This window comes from Zingiber officinale, chromosome 11B, assembly GCF_018446385.1.
Source record: "Zingiber officinale cultivar Zhangliang chromosome 11B, Zo_v1.1, whole genome shotgun sequence".
NCBI classification, from domain to species: Eukaryota; Viridiplantae; Streptophyta; class Magnoliopsida; order Zingiberales; family Zingiberaceae; genus Zingiber; species Zingiber officinale.
The window spans coordinates 45,804,000-45,815,045 of NC_056007.1; the positions used below are offsets into that span (position 1 = coordinate 45,804,000).

At 39.4% G+C, this 11,046-nt stretch overlaps 1 protein-coding gene across 1 annotated transcript; it reads left to right on the top strand.

Moving 5' to 3' along the window:
- The first annotated feature begins 2,013 nt into the window (after positions 1-2,013).
- Positions 2,014-2,845, top strand: LOC122033896 (uncharacterized protein ycf23-like). The gene is made up of 5 exons (XM_042593046.1): positions 2,014-2,097; positions 2,177-2,236; positions 2,328-2,417; positions 2,495-2,602; positions 2,678-2,845. Exons 1-5 carry the CDS (start codon positions 2,014-2,016, stop codon positions 2,843-2,845), a joined length of 510 nt encoding a protein of 169 aa, XP_042448980.1.
- Positions 2,846-11,046: the final 8,201 nt, after the last annotated feature.

The following is an 11,046-nucleotide window of genomic DNA, read 5'->3' on the forward strand; positions in this document are numbered from 1 at the left end:
ATCTCTCTTCGGCCTCTCAACCTTTGGCTCCTCATCGGCCGCATCCTCAGCCTTTTCTACCTCCAGTCTTTTCTCGACGTCTGCTCCATCTTCCGCCGCTTCTACCTTCAGTCTTTTCCCGCCATCTGCTCCATCCTCCGCCTCTACTACCTCTAGTCTTTTCTCGCCATCTGCTCCATCCTCCGCCTCTACTACCCCCGGTCTCTTTTCCTCGCAGGCGGTCTCTTCTCCCAAACCCATCCCTTTTCCCTCAGCATCCGCCGCACCTTCCGCTTCCTCAAGCCCTAATTTTGGTTTTGGATTGGGGGCTTCGACTCCCAACTTCGGCTTCGGTTCGTCTTCCACTGCTGCCTCTCCGTTGTTTGGTACTTCCGCTTCCCCTCCGGCGCCGGCGCCGGCCTTGTCCTCGGCTCAGACACTGTTTGCTTCGTCAGCTAGTGCCGCACCTTCGGTGCCTTCGTTTGCTACGTCCTCATCTCCCCCCGCCTTTTCTGTGCCGACGACGTCTGCTCCAGCTCCATCCTTCGTATCCCCGTTTCCTGCCTCCTCCTCTGCGTCCCCTCTATTCTCTTCTTCTGCTACCGCTACCTCCTCTCCTGCCATCACCAGCATTTCGACCTCTCCTTTCTCCTTTGGAAGTGGCAGTTCCTTTGCTCCGAGTTCGTTCGATGCCGTGTCGTCTGGTAGTACTACTTCTGTTTTGTGAATGATGATGTTTTAATTTGTGACAACCATCCATCTGGATTATTGGTGTTATCTGATCGTTAACTTGACGTCGCTCTCTGTGTTTAACCTTGTTGTAATTGATTTTTTGTTAGGATATGTCAGTGGTTGGTGTTCCAGACTGCTTGCTCGACTAAGGTTACTCGTCGCTTTGGAATTGCTATGGCCACTTGGGTAGAGAAGGTCGGGGCTCAAGGGGCCTCTGTTGTTGTGAAGGGTGTTTGCTACGACAATCCGATTGGGTTCACTCGGGCTGTAGGATTTCCAGGGTCTTATTTACACAGTTGCTAAGATCATGAATCGTTAGTGCGGCGGCTGGTTAATAATTTACTGGTTAACCAACTAAGCTCTGTATAAGATTTAACTGTACCTGGGCTATTCAAATAAACTATCTCAATATCGACGAATATTAGCGTTAGAAGAAAGGAACAAAGCTTAAATGCTGTTTAGCAGCAGTTTAGTAATTTAGAGATTGATCATATGGAAACTAATCCAATTCAGAAATGTTCATATATACAAAAAAAGAGTAAAGTAATTAAGCAGTCGCCGGAACTTTCTTGGGCCACAGCGAACGATATCAAAGAAAAGGCTGGAGGTTAAATATATTTGCATTAACAAAAAAAAAACACTTTTCTTTGTCAATTTGTGTTGAATTTAGGCCATTAAACGAAAGTATTTTCTTCAACTATATATGATATACAAATTAAAAGTTGATATTACTTATTCCAAACAGTCTGGTAGTATGGTTTCATGGTAAATTACTTCTCCTTTGAAAGTATGATGATGTTTTGTGAATGATGATGTTTTGGAAAAATTGTCACTTAGGTGAAAGGATGTTTTCTGGATTAATATGCAAGTACAAAGCACTGTATTATATGTTATTCTGTAAAGTTCTGTCAGTGTAAATTATCTAGTTTCTTTATCTAGCTTTTGTTCCACTATTGGGTTTGTTTTTCTAATAATTACTCGTGCAGCAAAATACTGAGCAAGAAGCTGTAGATCTTATAATCAGGTAAAGTAGAAAAAGTTAACTACTTCATTATGCTTTCATCTTAGTATTTGTATATTTGATTTGTCTTCTTTGAACCAGCTTCAAGTCAAAAAGCCAGATCCTCTAGATAGCTGTTAAAAATAAGGTATTATTTGGTTTGTCAGTGATCTTAATATTTGGTAATATTTGGTCTTTGATGCTCACGACAGAGTTCCAACGCTGCATGATTACCTTGTTCAAGCAGATTGCTCGCTGCCTCAGTAGCTCGCATTTTCAGAGTTCCACAGCTCTTCTTTCTTATGATGATCTTGTTCTTGCAGATTTGTGTTTCCTCTGTGGACCCTTTGGCATTTCCTTCTGCAGTGGAAGCAGGTGCCCAAATGGTTAGGATGCGATGAACTTGACTAGTTTCGATCGGATTGTCTGTCATACCAAACATTAAAATCCTTGTGCTAAATGCAGGTGGAAATTGGAAATTATGATTCTTTCTACGAGATGGGAATTCAGTTTTCCCCTGAACAGGTATATGAATCATGATCGTACTTTTCCTTGCAGTTCCTCGAGTATTTTCAGCTATTTCTATCTCGTCACTATTCTGTGGTGCCATTGTCAGATTCTAAAGCTCACTAGAGAAACTAGAAGGATTCTTCCATCCATTACACTGTCTGTAACCGTGCCACACATGCTTAGTCTCCCTGATCAGGTAGCTCATTTATTTCCTCGTAAACTGAGATTTGTCACTAACACAATCTCTCGTTGTTTTTTGTTCAATTTAAAAAGGTGAAGCTAGCAGAGTTGCTGGAACAGGAAGGTGCTGATATAATCCAAACTGAAGGAGGGAAATACTCAAGTCCATCAAAACCTGGTGTCCTTGGTTTGATCGAGAAGGTAACAACAGTACGAATAAGAAATCTTAGCACACTTGTGATGAAAAATGTGATATTTTTCCTCTTTAAAATGTAGGCCACACCAACGCTAGCAGCTGCATACTCCATTTCCCGAGCAGTTCAGATTCCAGTTATGTGCTCATCTGGATTAAGCGCTGTCACTGCACCTATGGCTTTAACAGCAGGAGCAGCTGGTGTGGTATGCGTTCTTTTGCTTTCTAATCTAATCATTATCTGCTACTAGTGAAAGAAATATAGACTCTTTCAGATTCTCTTGTGTTCTTGATTATCTGCTACTACTTCATTGTCAGAAGTAGTTGAACACTAACACTTGGACGCCAACATTTTTGAGTTGGCGCCTAGATTTGACCATCTAACAGACACGGCTAAAGGATCAACTTCTATGAACACCCTTAATAACTTATACAGATATTTGTGAACAATTAGGTTGGTGGCTATCATTTATCCTCCCTTTTTGTTGTTTTTTCCATGTACCCAATGCAGCTTTCATTTCAAAGGTTCCAAGCTGATGAACAAGGATGGGTGGACACAATCAAGTCAGTGCGATTTGGAGGAGCTGTCAGGATTAGTACCATGGATTGGCTTGGGCAATCTCAATATTTGCGTCAAACTGTCTTCTGGCCTTCCCTATCATCTGCAGTATCTGAGGTATACTATGCACATTTACCGTGAATTTTCCTTATTGAGCTTGGGCTAGTGACGGTTACGAATGTATTTTATTTCAAGAACCGTATAAGCAAGTGTTCGTGCATCTAGTTTTATAACAATGCACTTCGTATCTTTGATCTAAAAAGCTTCTGAAACAAGTCATCTTCTCCAAGCATGCCCTGGTCAACATGCTAGTCACCTACTGGAGTCATTTCCTCGATGGCACGGATGAATACCTGAAATCCATCCTCTACTCCACCATTCTTTGCCACTCCTCAAGCCGAAACAACTGCAAAGGTAGAGTCAACATCAAGTATTACATTGTGCCTGGCTACAAGAAGACCGGGGCCGCAAAATCCAATAAAGACAGGTCAAACATCAAGTAGCATTTTGTAACTTATTCCTCTTAGGTTATATGCTTGGTTAATATATATGCTTAGAACTTGTAAAGACAGGTCAAACATTAATATGCTTGGTTAATATATCCATCTACAACACTCCCGCTTTTTCCTCTAAATATGATTTTCATTTAGCACAGAACTAATGCCAATTTTTTTATTTTGATGCAGTGTTTAAAGAGCTTGAGTAGAAGTTGGCCCTAAAGAAAACTTGTCAGTTACGATATAAACACACTTACGGTATGAATTACATGTATATATAACATTGACATATTATTTAGTACGAGATTTACATGTATGAAAGTTTTCATACAAAATTTCTTGATTGCCTACAACCCCAGGTGTGCTGATGACAAGTTGAAGAAGATGGCTCTAAGAGTGATAGCTGAAAGCCTTTCAGAAGAAGAGATTGCTGGACTTAAAGAAGCAATTCCATGCGATGGACACCAACAACAGGGGTTAGTCAATGATGAGGTTTTGTAAAACTTGTGTGTTTGAAAAATTATTGTCATGAAGTTAAGGATAACTTGTATGATACAAATTTAATTTGTGGATCAATATGTATACATTTTGTTTGTATAATATAAAGTTTTATTTATTTGTTAAATAGTCTTATTATAAAAATGATTGTGGTTGTGGATATTCAATTATATGTAAATTTTGAGTATTTTTTATAATTTTTGCTATTTAATTAAGAAAAACACTATTTTTTATAAATTTAAAAAGACAACGTTTTTAAGTAATAAAAGACAACGCTTAAAAAACAATGTCTTTGAGACCAACCACAACGCTTTTAAAGCGTTGTCTTTGATATGTGCATTTTTACAACAGCATCTTTAACAACGCTTTTTAAGAACGAATAGACAACGCTTAAAAAACGTTGTCTTTGTGACCAACCACAACGCTTTTAAAGCGTTGTCTTTGATATGTGCATTTTTACAACAGCATCTATAACAACGCTTTTTAAGAACGAAAAGACAACGCTTAAAAAGCGTTGTCTTTGTGACCAACCACAACGCTTTTAAAGCGTTGTCTTTGATATGACTTTCTACAACACCATCTACAACATCACTTTTTAAGTACATACGACAACGCCAAAAAAGCGTTGTTGTTTAGCTTTTTTCTTGTAGTGTGCGTGCGCTCGTCGAAGGTACTTTTGGGGTCATAACAACCAAGTAGAAACTCCCAAGCTTCTCCTTTTATTGTCGGATGAACTCCCTAACACAATGATATAAAATAAATTACGCTAATGTTCACTAACAGTAATATGTGCAACAAATCACTCACCCCTCTTTGTATCCTCCTAAGAACTCTTGCAATGTCCAAATGTCCCTCTTCTGAGAACGAAGAACGCCACCATCTTCCACTAAGCGTTTTTCCGGGCTGAATTGATAGAAGAACAACCTTTAACACTTGATGAAAAGCATAAACATTCAAAGAAAGATGACACATGCATTAGAATGTTCATCTTGAAGACCTAGATCCTTTAAAATAGTACAGTAACGCAACTAAACATGCATTTTGATGTGCTCGACATGGGGCTCCCTGTTTTGTTGCATGCTAAAGAAGGAAAGGAATGAAGGGGTAAAAAAACTTCATCATACAATCATTGTTTGTTTCACCTAAATAGCAGGATGGAAGGAAGTGGTTAAGGAATGGAATTGCATTCTTCCTCTTCTTCTTAGTTATCTTCTGACTAAACAAGAGAAATCAATCATTTGATTTAATTTCTTTCCTTCTCTTGTTTTCACCTAAATAAATGATGCAAAATACAGGGGGAAAAAATTGAGGGAGAAGAGAAACTAATAGTGGGCTTGAAACGAGAAGCGAGAACCTCATCCCGGCAATCTGGCCTGATAGGGTAGAACTCCTCGGGTTCGCCCCAATCCTCCGGAACCGATCTACAACGGCTGAACATTCTTCAGATTTAGATCCAGCAAAACCTAGAAACTTTGGCAGAAAATGCAGTTAGTTGTTTGGCGCCTCGATCTCCGCCCTTCCTGCACAGGAACAAACTAATGAATAACTCACCATAGTGGTAGTGAGACGAGAGAGCAGTAACAATGAAGAGGAAGACGGTGACAGTGAGAGGCGGATCAAGCTTCGGCTGCGACAGGTCGAAGGGAGGATTCCATGGCTTGGGGTCGTGCTTCGGAAGGCTATTGCAATGGCAGAGGAGGAAGTCGACTAGGGTTTTGAGGCACTTGCAAATCTCGTGCAAGCGCTCCATTTGGTGTCATGGCGTGAAGAGATAGTCGAGGAGAGGAAAGAAAAATGGCTTAGGGTTCGGGAACGCTAAGAGGAAAACACGGCGCGAAAAGATTTTTGCAGAGAGGGAAAGCAAAACTGCGAGGGGAAATGACGAAACGAATAAAGCCAAAGACAACAGTTTTATTAAAACTGTTGTCGTAGCCCCTAAAAAAGCGCTTAAAGACAACAATTTTAGAAAACTGTTGTAAAAAGTGTTGTTGATTCAAAAAGAAATTGCTCAATGACAACAGTTTTCCCAAAACCATTGTCTTTTATATTTAATGGGGAGTTCAAAGACAACGGTTTTGGCAAAAACCGTTGTCTTTGAGCAAATACTCAACGCTTTCTCTTAAAACCGTTGTCGTTTGCAGTTTTTGTTGTAGTGTTATCGGGCCTCTTGATTTATCGAACTAAATCTCACTCATTGATACGTCAAAAAAATAAATACTAGATATATGTGCTTGTTATTATATCAGGATTAAGAGCACACACTTCTATAATATCAAAGGTCTTGTTCTTTTATGTAATCAGTACATAAAGAACTTACCTTAAATGATCCTGCTCAATACACTCAGAGCATACTAGTGTAGTTTTATAGTTAAGATAAACTAATATCAAACTACACTACGACTATTCCAATGGTTTGTTCCTTTCCATCGTAGTCGTGAGCTACTGTTTATAATTTATAAGGAATTGATAATATGATCTTCTATGTGTGACACCACACACCATGTTATCTACAATGTAAATTAATTGAACAACTACACTTAGCTTATAAATGTAGACATTTGACCAATGTGATTCTTATTTCTAAATAAATGTTTATACAAAACCTTGGCTTTTAGTATACACTCTAACAATCTCCCACTTAAACTAAAAGACTATGCTACCATAAATGCTGCCATACATCTGATTCCCAACCCTTCAACATGCCCATCAAAAGCTCTTGCTTTAAGGGCCTTAGTGAAAGGATCTCCTAGGTTATCATCTGATGCAATCTAGGCGACAACAAGTTCTCCTCGTTATACGATGTCTCGTATTAGGTGGTACTTGCGCTCTATGTGTTTATTTCCTTTATGGGCTTATGATTCCTTCGAGTTTGCTACTACACCACTTATTATCACAATATATTGTAATAATTTTGGGCAAACCAAGAATCACATCTAAGTTCATCGTGAAGTTTCTGAGCCATACAACTTCTATGGTTGTCTCAGAAGCTGCCACATACTCAGCTTCCATAGTGGAGTACAGAAAGCATCTATGTTTAACACTCCTCCATTGTTATGGCTTCACCTCCTTAAAGTAAATACAAAACCCCGAGGTCGACTTACTATTTTCCCTATCTGATTAGAAGTCAAAATCCATATATCCTATAGGGAGCAAATCATTTGCCTTGTAAACTAGCATATAACCTCTAATCCCTCTAAGGTACTTTAATATATGCTTTATGGTAGTCCAGTGTCCCTATCCTGGGTTTTTTTGATATATACTAACCATGTCTATAACAAAATAGATATCCGATCTCGTGAATAACATAACATACATTAGGTTTCCGACAGCTGAAGCATAAGGAGCTGCCTTCATGTCCTCTATCTCCTTTGATGTCTTCGGAGACATCTCTTTAGATAAAGCTACTCCATGCCTAAAAAGTAGAAAACCTTTCTTGGAGTCTTGCATGCTAAAATGAGCAAGGATTGTATCGATATATGAAGTTTGGGACAAGCACAACATCCTTTTCTTGTGATCCCTTATTACTTTAATCCCAAGAATATGTGCGCATTCTCCTAAATCCTTCATATCGAATTGCTTGGGCAACCATACCCTTACTTCAGACAACACTTTGATATTGTTTCCAACTATCAAAAATGTCATCTACGTATAGTATAAGAAATACCACCATGTTTCCATCACACTTCTTATATACACAAGATTTATCCGTACATTGAATAAATCCAAAAGACTGGATTACTACCGGATGTTCCAAGACCTTGAAGCTTTGCTTCAGTCCATAAATAGACCAATTGAGCTTACATATTAGATGTTCTTTGCCCTTTGCAATGAACCCCTCTGGTTGCTTTATATGGATGCTTTCTTCAAGACTTCCATTAAGGAAAGTTGTTTTAACATCCACTTGCCAAATCTCATAACCCATATGAGTAGCAAAAGATAAAGAATTCGGATAGACTTAAACATGGCTACCGATGAAAAGGTTTCCTTACCCTTTTCAACAAACCTTGCTTTGAAAGTTTCCACCTTCCCGTCTGTCCTTCTTTTTCTATTATAAACCTATTTAAATTCAATGGCTTTTACACCATTTGGTGGTTCTACAAGCTCCCAGACTTTATTAGAATACATAGATTCTATTTTTATATTCATTGCTCTTTGCCAAGATGCTGCATCTTTATCTTGGAGTGCTTCATCATATGTCCGGGAATTAGGATCATGTTCACTAAGGATCTAGTCCAAAGATTCTCCAAAACATGAATCTTTCAGGTTGCTTAACAACCCTCCCACTTCTACGAGGCACTTTGTGCAATTGTGTATCATTTGTGATACGTGTTACAGTTTCTTATGATATTTCATCTTGTACAGTTGGTACTAGATTAGATGTGTCCTTTATTATTTCCTTAAGAATAAATTTACTTATGGGCTTGTGGTTCATTACATAGTCCTCTTCTAAAAATCGGGTATTGATTCTTACAATGACCTTATGATTTTTAAGGACTATAAACCTCCTTTAATTTCTCTAGGATAACCCACAAACAAGTGAATTCTTGTCCAACTTATCAGTGTCTCCCTTCAGCACATGTGCTGAACTACCCGAAATACGAATATGCTTTAGACTAGGCTTACACCCATTCTATAATTCTATGGGAGTAGAGGGTTCTCACTTTAGAAGGTACTATGTTCACTTCCTTTTCTAGAGTATATCCTCAAAACGAATTTGGTAATTCTAAATAACTCATCATTGATCTAACTATTTCCATAAGAGTCATATTCCTTCGTTCTACTATACCATTCTGTTGGGGTGTACCAGGTGCAGTCAGTTGGAATTGAATCCCGACTTCTGATAAGTGACTCCTAAACTCTCCTAAGAGGTACTCGTCACTACAATCTCACCGTAGTGTCTTGATACTTTTACCTTAACGTTTCTCCACATCAGCCTTGTACTCTTTGAACTTATCAAATCACTTAAACTTGCGGCGCATCAAGTAAATATACTCGTATCTCGAATAGTCATCTATAAAAGAGACGAAATATTCGAAACCACCTCCTACCTGGATAGTCATAGGTCCATACAAATCTAAATGAACCAATTCCAACACTTCTTTGACTCTATACCCCTTAGACTTAAAAAGCCTCTTGGTCATTTTTCCTTCCAAGTAAGACTCGTAGGTTGGAAAGTTTTTCACCACCAATGAACCCAAAAGTTCATCGGCTATTATTCTTTGAATCCTACTTAAGTTACTATGACCTAGCCTTAGATGCCAAAGATATGATTGGTTCATTTCCAAAGGTTGCATTCTCTTATTAGAGTTAGAAGATGAGTTATTAATTATTGTTTGTTGTATCGTGGGAGTTATTGGATTATAAATTGTCAACCAACGTACTAAAACAGATAACTTCCCTATTTATCTTGATAACAACTTTGTTATAAAAAAGCAGAATATCAAGTTCTTTGAATAGTTTAGAAATTGAAATCTAGTTCTTTCTAAACTTGGTACGTAAAGACAATTTCTCAAAATCCATGTTTTATTCCTATCAGAGGAAAAACATCTCCCACTGCAACAGCTGCTATTTTTGTAGCAGTGCCCATGTAGACAGTGATTTTTCCTTCATATAGTTATCGAGTTTTGTCACGCCCCAGAGGAGTCTCTGTCCGAAGAAATTTCGGCAGCATCTCCCCTGTACGGCGGACAATCTGAAACTTTTCTACAAGCACTATATACCTCAGCCACATGGGGCTGGAATAATAACAATAAAAGAAAACAAACACCACACAGTTAATATCAAATTCAGCCTCTGGCTGACACAACCACGCAGTAAAAAAAATAAAGCAGCTCACTCGGCTGTACCAAAACCAAAACACCAAAACTGCTAACCGGCTAGACTTACACAACCAATAACATAAATACAAAATACCACATAACAACGTCAACACTCCAAAAATAAAACCAGAGTACAGAGCTAAACAAACTGATACATAAAACAAACAAAACATACGTGAACCGATAAGTCTTCTGATGTGACGTGGGGACCAGCAGACAGGATGCTCCAAGCGACACCATAAATAACCTGGTACCTGAAAAAGATAGTGTTAACGGGGGTGAGTTCAACAACTCAGCAGATACCTAGTTGACATGTATAGTAAACTATATCAAATAGTAATAACTATGGAGTATAGTCTCCTGAACGAAAGAAGGTAATGCATAATCGAAAAGGCTAAAGAGTACTGTACTCACTAGGGCCACCTATCAGAATAATCAGGTCGTCAGACCGGAAGTGCCATAAATCCTGTATGCATGTCAAACATATGCATCCATCCAAATGCAGCATATAAGTGCAGCAAACACAAGTAGTAAATGCAAAAAATGCGTATGATGCCAATGATGCGTCCTGGTCACCCCTGACGCCAGTCAGTCATCTCACATACAATGGTGAGACCGAGTGGGTAGGGCTGTGACAACCGTGCACTCTACTATCACTACACCTGATGAGTGAGTGAGTGGACGGGATGCTGTCGGAGTACTCCTGTCCTCTGACCCCAAATCATAAATGGGGGAGCTCAATGCTCTCATCTCCCGGTACACGACGACGGGGAGGTATCTCTGCCGGCTACAACGCTGAGTCACCTGAGCAACGGAGCCAAACAGAGTCCACCGTCTGCCGGCTGTCACGCTGCTACACTAAATGTCAGCGGAGCCAAACAGAGCGGAACTGTCTGCCGGCTACCACGCTGAGTCCTCAGACCAACGGAGCCAAACAGCAGAACCGCCACACACCTGTCTGATATACCACTAACCTATGAGTGGTGGTGTGTGCAGTACATGTAACTGGCGATGTGCTCAACCATAGTGGAGCCGACAATCGCGCAGCATGCAATCATGATGCATGACACTAAGCATGG